At 61.5% G+C, this 17,807-nt stretch overlaps 1 protein-coding gene and 1 non-coding gene across 14 annotated transcripts in view; both read right to left on the reverse strand.

Annotated features, from left to right (window-relative positions):
- Positions 1 to 17,807, reverse strand: part of EP400 (E1A binding protein p400) — a 97,486-nt gene that overhangs the window by 23,893 nt on the left and 55,786 nt on the right. For all 13 annotated transcript variants that reach the window (XM_078435964.2, XM_078435972.2, XM_078435970.2 and 10 more), the window contains 15 exons: positions 16,904 to 16,998; positions 16,173 to 16,444; positions 12,688 to 12,890; positions 12,206 to 12,375; positions 10,787 to 10,983; positions 7,622 to 7,733; positions 7,305 to 7,448; positions 3,931 to 4,071; positions 3,639 to 3,722; positions 3,166 to 3,300; positions 2,903 to 2,947; positions 2,670 to 2,823; positions 2,259 to 2,500; positions 1,976 to 2,149; positions 3 to 139 (listed from right to left, as the gene is read on the reverse strand). In XM_078435964.2, the coding sequence (XP_078292090.2) occupies positions 3 to 139; positions 1,976 to 2,149; positions 2,259 to 2,500; positions 2,670 to 2,823; positions 2,903 to 2,947; positions 3,166 to 3,300; positions 3,639 to 3,722; positions 3,931 to 4,071; positions 7,305 to 7,448; positions 7,622 to 7,733; positions 10,787 to 10,983; positions 12,206 to 12,375; positions 12,688 to 12,890; positions 16,173 to 16,444; positions 16,904 to 16,998 (2,305 nt within the window). The remainder of the gene's footprint in view (positions 1 to 2; positions 140 to 1,975; positions 2,150 to 2,258; positions 2,501 to 2,669; positions 2,824 to 2,902; positions 2,948 to 3,165; positions 3,301 to 3,638; positions 3,723 to 3,930; positions 4,072 to 7,304; positions 7,449 to 7,621; positions 7,734 to 10,786; positions 10,984 to 12,205; positions 12,376 to 12,687; positions 12,891 to 16,172; positions 16,445 to 16,903; positions 16,999 to 17,807) is intronic.
- On the reverse strand, positions 11,211 to 11,341 carry LOC132666156 (small nucleolar RNA SNORA49). Its single transcript, XR_009604531.1, has one exon. It is a non-coding gene; the product is annotated as a small nucleolar RNA SNORA49 (small nucleolar RNA).

Genomic DNA, 17,807 nt, shown 5'->3' on the forward strand with positions numbered 1-17,807 from the left:
ACAGAGGCTTGATGGGGGGGCTCCTCTTCCCGGCCGTCATCTTCATCAGGTCGAAGTGGCTCGTGTACAGCTGGGTGTGCGTGGCGTTCTCGTCCTGGGCGTACATCTGGCCCGTGCGCAGGGGACGGTTGTTCTTACTCTGAGACAAGATCGAGGACAGCGCGTCAGGCGGGCGGCGGCTGATTCGGAGGCCTGGCGCTAGGCCTCCCAGATCGCGCGTGGGTCCTCCTTCCCGAGGCGGCACTGCCACCCGCCGGCTGCGGGTCCTCAGGCCTCTCCAGGCCTCTCCACGCGCCCGCTCGTGTGAGCCCCGCGGAGGGAGGACTCCCCTTCCGCTGGGACGGCCGCTGGGCAAGGCGCCCGCGGTCGCATGCGTCGCGTGAGGCGGGGCCGGTGTGGCTGCCCCCACGGCAGACCTCCGCCCGCACGCACAGAGGGGAGAGGCGCGTGCGGGTGTCTGAGCCTGTCCTCGGGGGCTTCCGGCACCGTGTGTGGCTGGCGACCTTCCCCTTCACGTGTCCCACAGTTAAACCAAGCAGGGCTCCCTGGGACCGTCCTCTGCAGCTCCAGGCTCCGACCGCCCTGCCACCGGGAGTCACACACAGCGTGTGGGACGGGAACCGAGACCCCTACACAGTAAGCGCCGTGCTGGGAGACGCGGTGCACGGGCACCTCCCTGCGTCGTCTGAGTGACACCATTAAATCGAGCAGGGCGGCATCAGAGGAAAGCCAGAACGACAAGACGGGCGCGGGAAGGCCCCGAACGCGGGACCTCATCTCCCACGTCACCGTACGGGGAAGGAAGAAAGGCAGAGCAGGCTGGGGACCAGGTACGTCACGAGAACACCAGCGGCCGTGGCAGGTGGTGAAGGGGCTCCGCCCCCACCCGGCTCCACGCGACACGCCGCCGCCGCCGCCCCGCGTCTGTGAGCGCCACCCTCCGGGCGGAGTCTGCGCCCCACACGCGGCCCTCCGCACGCTGCCTACGGTTCGTTCGGAACGTCACCTTCGTGCCCGACAGGTGTTTTGTCTTCTCCTAGGGGTTAACTTCACGTGTGACAAAGGAAAACAAAGCGCCAGCATCGCGTTTCCCGCGTTAACGCTACGGCTGTAGTGCTTCCGACACATCAGACCAGACACGAGATTGTGCGAGGTCTGGTCGGTGAAGGCACCGCAGGTGCTGTGAAAAACGCTTGCATTTCTGTTCTTAAACAAAAAGCAAACGAATGCCCTGAGACGAACGTTTCTGGAAAAACGAACACGGAGACGATAGAGTGATTTTCAGCCTTCATCCGAGGACCGCGTGGGCCTCTGCTGCACGTGCCCTGTGGGGTCAGCATGGGCGCAGGCCTTGGGACGTTCTCCGGAAGGGAGGCAGACGGGAGGCGAACGGGCGAGCGGCTAGACGGGAGGCGGTGAAGACAGCAGATGACGGAGAGAAGCCCGCTCGGCTCAAGGAACGAGAAAAAGCGTGTAGGCGGACGCTCGTCCGCACGGCCGGCTCTTGGGGGTAGGGTGGGGAGAGGTCAGGCCGCCGCCACGGCCGGCTTCTCAGGAAAGACGCCAAGCACCTGGCCGCTGTGCGTTCCGCACGTGCCACGCACAGTCGGCGGGACGGGGGTCCAGAGCCGGTCCTGCCACCGTGGCAGCCAATGGGCCCGGTGGGAGCACGGCAATGACATGGCGGGGAAGACACCGACAGACTCTTGAGGTAGAGCCGACGGAGCCAAAGAAAGGCTCTCGAGTTCACCCGACACCTTCTCAGGAAAGGAAAGGAAAAGAGACGAAGGTGGGCCAAGCTTGCGGACGGCACACGGAACTTTCCAGGTGTGGGACCGTGGCCTGCACCGATGGCGGCCGTGAAGGCAGAGCCGTGGGTGCACGCCAGGGACGGCGCAGGCGACCCGCCTCGCCAGGCTGCGCGGAGCCGGGGGCCGGAGTCCCGTGGGTACAAGGGGGGTGGGGAGCGGCTCACCTTGCCCTCCTCCCTCGGAATGAGCACGTTCTCGTAGCGGCTCCGGCACTGCTTGGAAGAGCGGTAGATGCGGCTGCAGGAGTTGACCACGTCGCTGACGAGGTCCCAGTTGGGCGTGTGGGCCGGGGACACGATGGCGAGGTTCAGAGGTAGCTCCAGGAGCTGCTTCACGGCCTAGAGGACGTCCCAGGCGACACGGGTCAGCGAGACCCACCGGCCGGTTCGCGCGCTCTCCCAAGGGAGCACGGCGACGGGACGTGGGCCAGAGGGGCCCCGCGCTCACCTGCAGCAGCGCCCAGTCCTCGCTGATGAGCCACTCGGGGTTGTCCGGGCCCGACTCGGCCGCGGGTTTGGCAAACGTTGGCAGAGGCTTGGCAAACTGCGTCTGCTGCTTCAACAGAATGTTCTTCTTCTGCTCCTTCCCTTCCCGCCGCATTTTCAACATGCCGGGCGTCGCGCGGTCGAACAGCGAGCGCGGAGGGACGACGGGCTCTCCGTGGCGCTGCTTCTTCTTCCTGCCTGCGACTGCACGGAGGGCCTTCGTCAGCCAGGCGGCCGACGGGAGACCGCGCCTCCGCGGGCGAGGGGCAGGGGCGGGGCGGGGCGGGGGGGGGGGGGGGGCGGTCACCACGGAGCCGCTGGCGGAGACGGACCCACCCTCCCGCTTCCACGCCAAGCGGGGCCGCGGGCGCACCTGACGGGTCCGTGCGGTGGCGCCTGCGCTCCTTCCTCACGTACACAGGAGGCAGCTTGGACTCCGGGATGGGCGTGCTTTCGTACGTGAGACACAGGACCGGGTCCACGTAGATGTCGTTGTCATCCTGGGGGGGCGTGGGCGGCGTCCAGAGCTGCGCACAGGAGGGAGAGCCTGAGCCGTGCGGCTCTGGGAGGGCGGCCGCCCCGACGCACGGGGGCACCGGCACTCACCGGCATGACCTCCATCTGCCCGTCGGCACCTTCACAGACGTACTCCTGCGGGTGAGGGGCAGGCTCAGGGCGACCCGGTCCGAGACGCAGCCACAGGCCACCAACCGTCTACCCTGCGCCGGTGACGCTGCCCTGACCGCACTCGGGGAGAAGCCCGCGGGAAGCAGACACCTGCAGCCGAGGGCCAGGCCTCCCGCAGCGGCCACGGGAACAGAGAAGGGCCCGGCCCGGCAGCAGCGCCCCGCAGCCCGCGCCCCGCGTACCGCACTGTAGGCGTCCTCCCTCGTGTAGGTGAGGAGCTGCTCGTGCTCCTGCTCCTGTAGCGCCCGCGCCTCCCTCTCCCGCTGGGCCCTGGCGTTCCGCGCCTCCCACTCGGTCACGGCGGTCAGCACGGCGTCCTGGCGGGGAGACCGCACACGGGGGCTCTGGGACTCCCGACGCCGCGGCCAGGCTCGCCGCGTCACCGGCCGAGCCCCTCTCCGGCCGCGGGCTCTCCGGACCCCTCCCCGCCCCCAACACCTAGCCCTCCGACCCAGCGGGCATCAAGCGACTTCCGGTCGAATGAGAAGCGTTCCCTGGGGTTTCCCAAGACTTCCTTTTTGTCTCTTTCCACACCGGTGGGTTGGATTTTCATTCCCTGACTTCCTGGCAAGTCACTTTACTTCAGGCTGAATTTGCCTCTGAAGCCGAGGCCCTCGTGGGTGGTGGGACCAGAAGCCCGCCCACCTGCCCTTACCTCGCCGTTGCCCTCCTTCTCCGGGCCAGCGGGCGTGTGGAATAACTCCAGGTAATTCAGGGCATACTTTTCAATAGGTGTAAGCTGTTTCAAAAATCACGTTTTGAACGGAGTTAACAGCAAATCAGAAAGGTGAAGGTCCTTATATAACCCCCCGCCAACACCCGGATCGAGAAAAGGATCATTCTTTGTCACAGTGACCGCGGAAAACATCACGAAAGGGTCAAGCGCTGAAACGTCTAGGTGTCCGGAAACTAAGTGAGTGGGAGCACAGAAGAGAAAGCGTCCAGACCTGTTCCATAAAGTCTGCTAACTCCTCCAGCTGCGATGGCTCTTCCTTCCACCCTGGGCCGTCGCCGTCGGGCGACCCTGGCACCGCTTCCTCCTCGGGTTTCTGGGCATCGTCCTCCAGGTACTCGATACTCTTGAGGGCCTAAAGAAATTATCGTTTAAATTACTTTCAGGTGTTTTTAAATAAAAGCGTTTTGAAAAGGAGCGGCCCTGCATAAATGCTGACACGCCTGTGCCGCACACGGAGCCTCCCTGCGGTGACGGAAAACTAAGCGTGACAGAGGAGGCCAATGAACATGAGCGGCTCACGGCCACGGCAGACAGCAAGCCCCAGCGAAGGGCCGAGCGCTGCCACACCACAAAGCTCCGCGGCCCTGAGAACACAGAAGCGCGGGGCACCTCGTTCAACCTCGCAACCGGCACCCGGCACGGCCACGGCTCAGATGAACGACAACCCTTCCGCAGCACGAACGGGGGACAAACAACCCTATGCCGCAGCTGCCAAAACCAAGCCCACAGAAAAGGTAACACAGACGACAGGCGTGTGAGACGGTCAGCATCACCACAGATCAAGAAACCAAGCAAGAGGAAGGAGGCGCCTTCCCACAGCAAGGAGCTCACGCCTGACAGGGGTGGGTGTGGATGGGCATGCTGGTGCATCGGACATGAGCCCACAGTCTCTGGTTTCGGGGTATCGATTACCAACTGTATAACCTCTTTTCTTGGCAATCTGGCAAAATCTGCAGTTTAAAATGTTACCTGACCTCACACAACACAGAAATCATTCCAGATCGCACATCTAAATATGAAAACCACTGAAGCACCTACAAGAAAACGAAAGAGGACGTCCAGACAACCCAGGGTAAAACGACCCAGGGTAAAGAGAATGTTTTTTAAGCCCCAACCATGATAAAGACGGGCTACTGGTTGGCTTCAGGACCCAGGGTTTCTGCTCATTGAAAGATGACCAAACCACAGAATGCACAAAGGTATTTTACAGATTCACCCAGAGCACATAAAAAGTGCCAACAAACCACTAAGAAAAAGAAATAACCCAGTTAACACAAAAAAGGGAGAAGGACATGAACAGGCACTTCACAAAAAAGTGCCTGCCCTGCCAGGGAGCACACGGAGGTCCACAAATTCATGGGCCGACAGCAGCGACACAACACCAGAGAGACGGCCCACATCCGCCAGCACGCGGCCGGAACGACACCCCCACGCCTCAGGTCCCATGCAGCCAACAGAGCACAGGTCGGCTCGGCCGGTCTGGAAAACTGCCAGTGGCACCTGCTAGTCACATGCTCACTGATGACCCAGGGGCCCCACCCCAAGATGCAGTTTGGGTGTCTGCCAAGAGACACGGAGAAAATACAGACGCAGGGCTCAAAACACAGTCACACGGTCCCACAGCGGACCTGATGAAGTCACAATCGCTGGGAGACACGGGAACCACCGTGACCCAGAACCAGAGGCCAGGCCCACACAGACACCAGGGTGGTCAGGGGTCAGAAGAGCGAGCCGCCCTCAGGGACAGGAGTGGTGAGGAGGCAGGCGGTCCCCGGGGTGCCTTCCCTGTAGCACCCTCTCAAGCTCTTTACGACGTGCACACTTGCCATACGTTCTCGTACTTTATCACAACTTCCACTGAGAGCCATGTTCCCGCGCCAGTCCCCGGAAGAGCACCACGCCCACTGGAGAGGTGCCGGGAAGCCCAAGGTGCCGGCTGCTCACTCCAGCACACCGACGACAGGGGCCTCCCCCAGACCCCCACGCTCATTTCACCTTCAAAAGCCCCCCCAGTACCTCCTGCTCTCACGGGGCCATGCCGCTCGCATCAGCCTGTGCCCTGGCCCCCACGATCCAGACTCAGCACAGAGCCGGGAGGCCTCACTGCCCTCACCCCTCGCCCCCTTCCTGACCCCCGGCCACCCCTCTGCCCGTGGCACTCCTCACCGGGCATCAGCCGCCCTGCACAGGGCCCTCCGCCTCAGCAGGGAGAGCCTGCGTGCTTCAGTCTCTCCTCTCCCGGTATGCAAGCTTCACGGGGAGGGGAGACTGTGTCTTTTACTCGACACTAGATCCCTGCCACCTAGAACACAGCCAACACACAGCAAGACGTTCAACAAGGACATTTCAACAGCAAGTGTGCGTCAGCCTGTGCACCGCACGGAGCGGCACACACACATCCCAAAGCCAACGGCACCCCAAACGCCACGTTTCCCGCACACATGCTTTCCGGCCTCGTTTTTCTCCCAGGACACAATCAAGAGTTTTAATGCCGAGACGGTTACCTCATAGACAAGACCTATTTTCTTTCATGCTGTTTTTCTTTTTTAGCCTTGTGCAAATAACCCCGATCTTTGAAAGAAGGGGGTCAATCTATCTGTCCCCCAGATGAAGAGCTATAAGGTGTCCCCGCAGGGGACATCGTATGTAGGAAACTCCCGGCACCGCACACAGTGCTTGTCTCTGAGCAGGGGCGGGGGGGTGGGGGGGTTCCTGGGGCGGGGCGCTTGCTTCCATTACAAGCTCTTGAGGATTTCACACACACATTTATGACTTCTCAATAACCAAGTGGAAATTTCTCAGGGCACCAAGGGCACAAGGATGGGAACACAGGCGGAGAGCCCCCACAGGGGAACCGGTGCACTTTACATCGCAGGCAAGGGCGGGAAGAGGCCCAGGACACAGGGGTCCCTCCGAGGTCGAGAGCCTGGAAACCAACACCCAGGAAGGAGGGGAGCAGGGGACGGCCTCCCAAGACGGGCCGAGGGGAGGGGGCGCCCAGGGGCGCTGCAGCAAGACCACTGCACGAGGCAGGGCGGGGGGGGGTGGGGGGTGGGGGACGTGGCCCCAACAGTGGGTCTGTAAGGGGTCTACACAGCAGCACATGAGCGCGTGCGCCATCTGAAACCTCTAGCTAAGTTAAAAACGTATTCAGCCCAGTATACACAGATACTACCATTTCAACGGTAAGCGACATAAAAAGGTATTAACGAGATCATTTATGCTCTCCTTTGCACTGTCCCCAGAATCAGGTGTGCGTTTTATGCTCGCACACACGGGGCGCCTGTCAGAGGGGCTGAGACTGCAGACCGTGGGGACGGGCAGACCGAACGGCCGGCTGCGGCCTGGGGGAGGCAGTCTGGCTTGGGAAGAGCAGAGGGGCAGAGGGGCAGAGGGATGGCTGCTGAGCCGGGCAGCAGGGGCCTGAGGCCCCCCCCTCTCCGCTGCTCCCTTTCCCTGCTTTTCCAGCCCACGCGCCTGCAATGGAAAGAAAGCAGGCAGGAGGGGTGCACCGGGGCCGAGCGAGGGGGCCCACAGCGCAGGCAGGGCACGTCCCGGGTCACCTCCAGGAGGATCTGTCCTCACCTCAATGAAAGGTCTTGCAATTTTGGGCGCGATGATTTCCGTGGCAGAAGGTTCCTGAGAAAGGACGACAAACTCCTCCGCCTTCACCGGGAAGCCGGCGTCGTCCGTGGGAGAGCACACCTCAAACAGCTCCTGGATGGTACGCTGTGCACGAGACACACGTTAGTGTCCAACACGGGACCCGCATCGGTGCCTGACCGGAGCGCCAGACCGCGTCACCAGGGAAACCGCCCGGCGACCCCTCACCCGTCCGTGGTGAACCCACGTGCCCCGTCACCAGGTGGCAGGCGCGAGGACCACACACCAGTGACGGGTACCTGCGTCAGGAATGCCATGGAATAATCGTTGCCCTGAGCGGCTACTTCTCGGATCAAGTCTTTGGTTCCGTTTTTCAACAGCTTCTCTTCGATGGAATTGCCGCTCACAAGCCTACGAGACAGACAGACACGGACGATGAGCACGGGGCCGCCGGGAAGCATGACGCCACGAGCGGCTGGGATGCGGGTGCTCGGCAGGGGCTGGAAGGCTCTGCACGTGCTTGGGGCGCGCCTTAACACGGTGGCCAAGGCCACCTCTCCCGTGTCCGCTCCCCTGCCGCACAGGGTCCCGCGCCTCCGTGACCGCAGTCTCTTCTGTCCTCTTCCCCTCCAGCCTCCACCTAGAAAAGTCCTCCTGGGTCCCCCAGAGGAACCTCACACGGAGCACCCGACCCCCCAGAGCCGACAGCCTGGCGAGCACGCCGCTCACACGGTCACGTGCACACGCAACAGCGGGCCGCGTCTGCTGCCCCGCACTTCTCTACGCTGTGCTTCCCTCCTGAGTGACGTGCTGCAGGGACGACCCCCTCCCCCCCCCTCCCCCCCGCAACGGTTCCGGTGGCTGTTCGATGGCCAGGGTACGGCTGTACTCTGGGCACGGGCATCTGCTGGTTCCCGCTTGGTGTCGTATAAACAAGCTACAGTAACGGCCTGCACCACAGGGGTCCCCTGGAGGGTAAGGCTGGGAACAGAGGGCACGCACAACCTTCCGCTCGGCAGACCTCGATAAATCGCTGTCCAAACAGAGCGACGACCCCACTCCCCACTCCGGGTGGGAGCTGCCCTCACCAGCACCGCCAGCAGCTTCGCCCACCGCTGCCTCCCATCTGGGTGCGTGAGGACGGCCATCACACAGGCGGCCACCGGACCTCCGCCTGCCAAGCCCGTCCCACCACATGCGTGGGCAGCTGGAATGGCTGGTTTGGATTCTCAGGTCCCCGCCCCCCCCAGCCTTTCTTGAATAAAGGCTCCTTTACTTCTCACCTTGTCAGAGCTATCCGACCCTCTGTCTGCTATGAGATTGCCAACGATCCCCCCAGTCTGTTGTTATCTGGGCATCAGCTTTGCTATGGTATCTTTTGACAAACACAAAACTGAAGTTTTCATTTGACCGCAGTCAAATATGTCTATCTTTCCTTCCTTCCGAGCTTCCTGTCCGGCGAAAATTATCCCTTCAAGCCACAGATACTGTCCCTTCAACTATCCTGACCACCATCTCACTTCCACGCCTCCGTGCTTAGCCCTGGGGGTGGTGTTCTGGCCATAAAGCAGGCACCTTTCTCACGGTCAGCACAGCGTCAGCAGCATGTGCTAAATGAACAGGCTCCCATGAGGCTGGACCCCCCCCCCCCCCCCCACCCCACAGGCTCACACCTGCACCGTTCACTGCTCCCCTCCTCCCGCACCTCTCTGCTGCAACCCTCGTTAGCATTTCTGTTGGCTGTTACCAGCTTTCCCTCCAAATGAACTTTATTTTTTTAGACATTTTTATTTATTTTTGAGAGAGACAGAAAGACAGAGCATGAGCGGGGAGGGGCAGAGAGAGAGGGAGACACAGAATTCAAAGCAGGCTCCAGGCTCTGAGCCGTCAGCACAGAGCCCGGCCCGGGGCTCGAACTCACGGGCCGCGAGATCATGACCCGAGCCGAAGCCGGACACTCAACCGACTGAGCCACCCAGGCGCCCTCCGAATGTACTTTAAAACCGACTGACCTCATCCAACTGCATGTGCACATGCGTGCAACAACTACAGGCAAACACGACCGTGGCTTTGGTTAAAACTGTGTTACTTTTCAACACTGCTCTGGGGAAAGCACGTTTTTACGCACCAGGTGTTTCCGTCCCAGGACACAGCACAGTCTGCTACTCGTGTCTTACCGCGTCCTGGTTTTATTCTCGGTTCTTACACACTCTGCTCCTTTGCTGCCAAGACTGCTCCAGACCGTTCATGGATGACGGTTACCGAGAGTAAAACAGTTCTCCCGTTTCTGGCCAATGACCGCCGCAGGGCCAACGACAAGGAGAAGATCACCCAGGAAAACGTCACTCACGCAACACGCACACGGTGCACCGAGGTGACGTTTACCAGCACGGAGACAGGCTCCCGATGCCGATGAGAGAAACGGGATTCACACACGAGACTGCTGGCAAGAGCCACGGAAAACGTTAAAAAGACGTCGGAGAGACATCCGCCAAAACGTGGTCAGCTTCTATCTCCGTGGGATGAGATCTGTAAAGGCAGCACTTGCTCACTGACTTTCAGAAGCATAACACGGCTCCTTAACGTCCGCCTCGGGAGGACCGCTTCGGCGAAGGCTGCAGGCACAGGCTCGGGCTCGAGTCCCGGGCCGGCCGCCCCCATGGGGCTGCACACCGGCGCCACGCACACGCCACCACCGTGCACAGGCCGCCACCGCAGGCACGCCGGCACACACGCGGCAGGGCTCCCGAGAAAGGCCATCGCGTGCCGGCACACCCGGCCTAGGACGCGCGACGGGACGCGGACGCTTGTCACTAAGCAAGTATAATAAATGCTGCCGGGAGTTTAGAGATACAGAGTAGGACCTTCTCCACTTCCCTCCGTTCCGGGTTTGGCCGGTTACAACTCACGTTTGAGGGTAACGAATACCGCAGCCGTCCTAGGACAGACACACCTGACGGTAACTGAGAAACTCGCAGGTCCTCTAGGTGAGGCGCGGCGGGTATACTTAGAACGGACGGCGTGGACAGCGCGTTACGTCGAAACAACTAACTCCGTTACGATCTTGAGCAAGCAGATTACAAACTGAGCAAACGGGCACAGAGAAACGAAGCGGCACGAACAGAAAAGTGCCTTAGAGAAAACAAGGAGCGCCAGGTGGCTCGGCCAGTTGAGCACCCGACTCTGATTTCGGCTCAGGTCACGACCCGGGGGTCACTGGGAGGGAGCCCCGCGTTGGGCTCTGCACGGAGCGTGGAGCCGGCTTAGGATTCTCTCTGCCCCTTCCCCTCTCGCGCGTGTTCGCGCGCTCGGTCTCAAAATAAACTCGCTAGAAAAAACGAACGCCACAGCAGAACCACGGGGTGCGAGCCGTAGCGTGCGCTCGAGCTCCATGTGGCGCTTCTGCCCCCGCGCCTCCCGCGCTCCGGGCTCGGCGGCTTGCTGACGGCAACCGCTGCCCTCACCTGTAGATGTGGACGTCTTTGCGCCTCCCGATCCTCTCGCACCACTCCTGGGCCTTAGCGTCCATCACGGGGTTCAGGTCGTTGTCGTAGAACACCACCGCGTCGGCCTCCACCAGGCTCACGCCTGTGGCGCGGCTGTGAGTCGACAGAATGGCACAGAAAATCCGCCGGTCTCTGTTGAAACTCCTCATCAGTTCCTGAGATGAAGTGAGATGTTGGGGTCAGCGCCCCCCCCCCCCCGGCAAACGCCGGATGCCGTGGGCGCGATCTGACATCGGCCAGCTAGAAGCCAGCGTCTGGTCGTCCCGGCTCCTGCCACGTGCACGCGGCCACCGCTCACCACAAACCTCTCCGCACACTCCTCACGGGACACCGAGCCTCGCTTTTTTACGAAAAGGAAGATGTCTGACTCCACCTGACGGGCACTGTCAGCTCAACCCGTGGGCCCCACGAGAACACAGAGTCTTCCTGGGGAGGGACGTGTGCTCGGTCCTGTACCCTCAGGCAATGCCGGAGCACTTCACGGCAAAAGGCTCCGGAGTAAGGCTGAGGGAGCGGGGAGACAGGCCCGGAGAGGCCGCTGTGGGGACCCCTCTTCTTCCCAGAGATTCCGCGTGTGACCTGTGACATCGCTGCCAAAAAACCTCGTCGGTTAACACCGCGCCGCGTCTCCTCCTAGGCCCTCCTCAGCGAGCGTGCGCACAGGCAGAAAGCCCCGTGGGCGCGGGAGCACGCGAAGAGGCCGACACGTTCCACGATCCGGCGGCAGGCCTTCCGGCGCTCGGGAACGTTCTCCCGTGCTCCCGACTGCCGTTCCAAACGCTCCGATGACGACCTGGTCGTCCAGCCCACGGGGGACAGCGCGCGCTCACGACACCACCAAGCACCACGGCACACACGCGACCTGCCGGCCCGTCGCACGGCTGGACGCGCGTGTCGCTCTGGAGGGGAGCGAGGCGCTGAAGGGCTGAGCCCTCCACCCGGAATTACCCAGGCAGGCGCACGCCCACGCCGTCGACCCGTCTCCTACAGAGCCGCACGGCCTCACGCCCGCCGGGAGCGCGCGAGCACGTCTGTCTCGCTGTGCCCGCTGTAGCAACACACGCTTAGCCGACCTGGCGAGTAACGGAGGGGCAGGCCGCGCGAGACGGCGCTCGCTGGGTGCGCCGCGTCGGGACCGCGCCCGCACCTCCACTCCCCGCTGCTTCCTGGAGCCCACCGACCCGCTCCTCGTGACCGCAGGCCGCCTGTCCCGACGCTGAGACAGCCAGCGGGCCGCACACGCCCAGTAACGGCGTGTATGTGCTAAAGACCTACTGAAGGGCCGCCACGGCTCTGAGAAACCAGGGCGGAGACTGGCGAAACTGGGTAACGACGCCGAAGCATAAGCTGTAACAGAGAAGATCTTTTCTTCCTTACCTGCCGCTGCTCACTGTTGGCGTTTTCATCGATTCTGATATAGGTGAGATAATGGAAGTTCAAGAACATTTCCAAAATGTCCAACATGAGAACCATCTGCGACAAGATCAGCACTCGACGTCCTTCGGATTTCAACTTCTGAAGTAAGATGGCTAAAGCTTCCAGCTTGCCTATGAAATTAACGCCATCAAGAGTCTCTCACGACCCAGGGCAAGGGAACCCCACCTCACGAACAGAGCTGGGGCGCCTCGCAGCTCGGTCGGCGGAGCGTCCGACTCTCGATCTCCACTCAGGTTACGATCTCAAGCTGGTGAGATCGAGCCCCGCGCTGGGCTCTGCGCTGCCGGTGGAACCTGCCGGAGACTCTCTCTCCTCCCCCCACCCACCCTCGCCGCCCTCCCCCACTCGCTCACACACGCTCTTAAAATAAACGCAACCGAAACCGAAACCAAGGAGCAGAGCAGAAGGGAGCCTTCTCGTACCTGAGTCAAACTGCACCAATCTCAGCTCGGGAAACCGCAGGGAGCGCAGGGCCGTCATGCGCTGCAGCTGCTGTGCGTAGGGAGCCGTGTGCTCTCGCAGGCAGTGCCTCAGGACCCTCATCCTGTGGCTGTAGAGGGACGGCGGCCTCGCCACCCACAAGGAGGGGGGCGCGGCCACCACCGGAGGGATCACACACACCACCCTGAGAAGCAGAAAGTACACGCATCACACGTGGTGCCCACAGCGTCCCTACCGGGCAGCACCTGTCTCAGGAAGCAAAGGCTCAAGAAGGAAGTGGGCAGAACCTTCTAAGAGCGAGTTGCCAGAGAAGCCAGAGTGCCTAACTGTAGTCCCCACGGGGGTGACGTGGCTGCTGGCCCACACCACCCGTCACAACAACCATGGGTGTGGGTCCCTCCAGGGCCGTCCAATGAGGGCCCCCCGGACGGAAACAAGCAGTGCAGGGCACCCCGAGGTCGCAGGAGCAGGAACGGGGACGGCCCGTTCTCTACGAAGTGCACGTGTCCGTCTGGGGCTGCAGGTGCCATGTCTCCTGGATGGCTGGGGGAGGGGACGTGACCCCCAGAGCCCGTAGAGCCACCGTGCCACCAGGAGGGAAGCCAGACGCAGCAGGAAGAGGGCCCTGCAGAGAGCAGCCACGTACCACCCCTCCGGCCTCCGGAGGCCACTCGCGCCGGGAGGGCAGCTCCAGATGAACGTCCCGGACTTGCCACCAAGTGTGCGTAAACAAAAATGCCATCCGTCAACAAAACCCTGACGGACAAAATCAAAGAGCTGAAACAACGGAAAGCAATTCCATGTTCATCGGTCGGAAGAGCCCACAGGACTAGCACGTCTGCTCCTGACCTAAAGGCTCCGCGCGATCCCAGAGCAAACCTCAGCCGGCCAGTCTGCAGACAGCCCGCACCCTCGGCCCCAGGTCAGCGTGGGCACGCAGCGACCAGAAGAGCCCGCACGACACCGAACAACAACAAAGCTGGAGGAGGGACGCCTCCCCACACCAAGTCTCACCGCAAAGCCACAGGGATGGAGAGGATGCCGCCACGGTGCTGAGGACGGGACGGAACCCCCAGAGAGGCCAGCACAGTCCCCCGAGCACTCCCAGTGGAGCAAAGACCTTCTCGCGACAAAGCTGCCGGAACAAGCAACAGCCGTGTGCAAACACACGCGTCGCACACCCCGTGTTTCCTAACGGGACTCACGGTCATCCCCGTTCTCACGAACAAAAACCCCAAAGCAACAACCCACGTTTGCGTGATCAAGCCTCTGGATCGAGCAATTTACAGACGAGACAGCGAACAAAGTAACACGTCCAGTTACACCTCGAGGAACCATCGCCAAATCCAGACTGTGCGAAGTCCTACAAGGCAAACCCCCAGGTCTCCTCAACCAACAGTCCACGGCGGGGGGAAAAAGAAGAGGAAGCGGCAGAACCCGATCAGAAGACACACGACAGGGGCCCCTGGGTGGCTCATTCCGTTGAGCGTCCGACTTCGGCCCAGGTCACGATCTCGTAGTTTGGGAGTTTGAGCCCGCGTCGGGCTCTGTGCTGACAGCTCGGAGCCTGGAGCCTTCTTAGGATTCTGTGTCTCCCTCTCCCTCTGCCCCTCCCCGACTCATGCTCTGTCTCTGTCTCTCAAAAATGAATAAACGTTAAAAAAAAAAAAATTAAAATAAAAAAAAAAAAAGGAAGACACACGAGAGAGAGAGTTGTGGACCGCTGAGCACCTCCCTGCCAAGATTCGGACTTGAACTACACAGACAGGATTTAGGAGACAACCAAAAATGAGAAGGCTCAATACGCACTTAACAACATCAGGAACGGCTCCTTTTTTAGCTGCGATCAGGCGACCGTGTTGCTTTCAGAGCGCGACAAAATCATGTTTGTCTGGAACCTGTCTCAGGACAGCCTTGCTCCAGGGCAGCAGACGGGTGACTCGAGACTGGGCAGACGCTGACAGCTGCCGAGGACGGGCTCCGGGAGCACGGGGCTTGCTGCGTTCTTTAGCTCGTGTGCATCTTAAGACTTTCCACAACACGGGACTGCAGGTGTGCGGGTTGGGGAAGACTGAATCTAGACACAGACCCAGTCCCTTCACTGGCACTCGCTCAGCTCCGACCGTAGATGTAAATAGGAGACGCAGACAGGGGCACCCCTGCAGAACGACGCAGGGGGAGCCCGGGTGACCGGGGCTGGCCAGGACTTTGCAGGTCCAACCCCAAAGGCATGACTACGAGAGGAGACACAGCTGGGCTCCGCTAAAACCAAACACTCTGCCCTGTGAAAGCCAGCGTCACGAGGAGACGAGCCGTAGACAAGACGTCCGTGAGAGACACGGCTAATGAAGGACTGCGGTCCTAACACACACACAACTCTTAAAACACAACGAGAAGATGAGCAACCCGTTTACCAGATGGGCCAAAGACCTCAACGGACACCTCTCCGCAGAACACGGCAAAAAGCCACGAAGAGAGGCTCCGTGTCGCATGTCCTCAGGGAAGCGCAGATCACGGCCCCCGTGAGATGCCACCGCACGCCCGTCAGAGCGACCCGAGCCCACTACACCGGCCACGGAAGTGTGACGAGGACGGGGGCAGCGGGGCGGTCGCTCACCACTGCCGGACGCAGGGCAGGGCAGCCACGGGGCCGGCGGGCTCTGAGGGGAGGGGCGGACAGGCAGAGCACGGGGGGTTTCAGGGTGGCGAGACCGCACGGCCCACCCGAGCCAGGCTGCTGGTGGTCACTGCGTCCCCACTGGAAACACGCGGTGACCATGAGGCCTGCGCCCGGCCCCACGGACAGAGCGGGAGGGAGAGAAGACTCGCGCCCGGGTGGGACCGGACACGCGCTCAAAGCAGGGGATGGAGCGCAAATGGGCCAAGCCCCCCTGCTGGCTGCGGAGGAAGCGGAGATGGGGCGGAGGAAACAGAGTTGCGGGCTGGGGCCAGGGGGCCGTGCACACAGCATCCGGGTGATTGTTTTCTCTTCTATAGCGCGTTTCTGAGTTTCAATCTCAAACACACACTTCCTGTCAAGCAACGTTACGTTTTCCGTGTGGCTTTTGAGTAAAATGTTACGTAAGGGAGCACAACAGAGAAAACTCCTCACTGCCACGGTGGACAGTCCCCCCACGGCCAGGCTGTGGTCGGTGCTGTGGCTCTGCACCCAGGCCAGCCCACGTCGACCCGGACGCTGCCCTGGGGACAGGCCTGGAACCCAAGGGAGAAAAGAGCACCCCGAGGACACACACCTTCCCCGAAGGTGAAGAGACAGACTGATGCCGGAGCCAGAGACCCCGGAAATTTCTCAACAGACTTTCTGAGGGACAGTTCGTGGAGAAACCAACAGCCACGAAACGGGGGGGCAGGGCGGGGGGGGTGGGGGGAGACACGCTCTGCTGGGGGGCACCTGGGAGGCCCGTCTCGGGGAGCAGACTGCAAGCACACACAGAGGTCGCCCCACCTGTCGATGACGTCCTGCAGGCAGGCTTGCCGTTGGGTCAGTGTCAAAACCAGGTCCCTCTGACCGCTTGAGGGTGAGGAGTGACCGCCGGCCGGCCCAGCCCCTTTCTGGTGACCGCTGTCAGAAGCCCCGAGCCAAGGTGCCTGTTCTCTGCCGACCACAGAACAAATCCGCAACAGATCTCTGCCGTAGACGGGAGCTCGAGAGCAGCGTCGCTCATTGACCAAGTAGATCTGGTCCAGTCGCTCCTTCAGAAGTCTGGTCTTCTCCTCCTTTATGGGAAACAGGGCGAAAACGGCCACTGAAGAGCAGCAAGCCCGGTGCCTGGTCTCACCAAGCCCTGTGGCGTCCCTCCCGCACGCCAGTCCTCGGGGACACCCACGACCCATCCCGCGGCAAAAAGCAACAGCAAGGAGGCAGAACCGATGGGTGCACTTCTCCTCTAACGTGGTGAGCATTTCTGACACCCAAGAGACGGACAGAGGAGCATGAAAAAGGTGAAATGTGATTTCTGGAATCACAAGACCCAGTCTCATCTGTTACGAAACGTATTTATAAAATCAAGTTCTGAAATTGAGAGACGATGTGCTTTCGAAGGCATGTATACCGATGACACTGTTAAAAACCATGCCTCCCCCCCCACCCCCCAAGTAGCTTCTGAGAAACGACTTCCGCGCGAAGAGGGGCCCGTGGGCAGCCACGTAGCACGGGCGCCAGCCGCCCCGCCGTACCTGGGCCGGCCCTCCGACGGGGGAGGCCGCTTTTGAGGCCATGCCAGGTTCTCCTGTGGCCAGGGGGTTCACTGTCACCCGCCCAGGCGCACCAACTGCAAAGCAAGAGGGACGGGTCGGAAAACAGAGCTCCCGGTGGCTCTGCGGACCCCCTCCCCCAGCAGCTCGCTCTATGCAGTGTGTCACATCCTCTGGGGCCGTCAGCAAAGCCCCCACTCTCTGGCCCCCGTCTGAGCTGAACAGCATGGTGTGGAGAGCCCCCAGGGTGTCCAGAGGCGGCACCCACACTGGAGACCCGTGGTCATCCTCACTGTGACCATGCACGCGTCCCCTGGGACTCTGTTCGCCTGCATGCCCCCCGGCAGCGAGCCAGCACCGCCCTGTCTCTCCAAACTGAGGCTGGATGGATCTGCGCCCCACCAGCCCAGCCCGCCCCGTCAGCCAGGCCACGCGGCACATCCCGACAGACACTTTGCACAGGGGGCACTGAAGACTGACAGAGACCTGGGATAAGACAGCCACCTTGGGGCGCCTGGGTGGCTCAGTCGGTTAAGCGTCTGACTTTGGCTAGGGTCATGACCTCACGGTTCTCGGGTTCGAGCCCTGCGATGGGCTCTGTGCTGACAGCTCGGAGCCTGGAACCTGCTTTGGATTCTGTGCCTCCTTCTCTCTGCCCCTCCCCCCCTACTTACGCTCTCCTTCCCTCTCTCTCAAATAAAACCTTAAAAAAAAAAACTAAAAAAAAAAAAAAAGCCACTTCAGGGGATGGGGCAGGGGCAGGCACTGGGCACAAGAGTGTGGTGAGGGCGACCGCCCTGTGGGGACAGGGGCCAGGAGCGAGTTCTGGAAGGCAAGGGAGGCCTGGGAAACAGCACCAGCCACAGGTGGGGACACCTGCCGTGGC

Source organism: Panthera onca, chromosome D3 (genome assembly GCF_046562875.1).
Source record: "Panthera onca isolate mPanOnc1 chromosome D3, mPanOnc1 haplotype 2, whole genome shotgun sequence".
Taxonomy (NCBI): Eukaryota; Metazoa; Chordata; class Mammalia; order Carnivora; family Felidae; genus Panthera; species Panthera onca.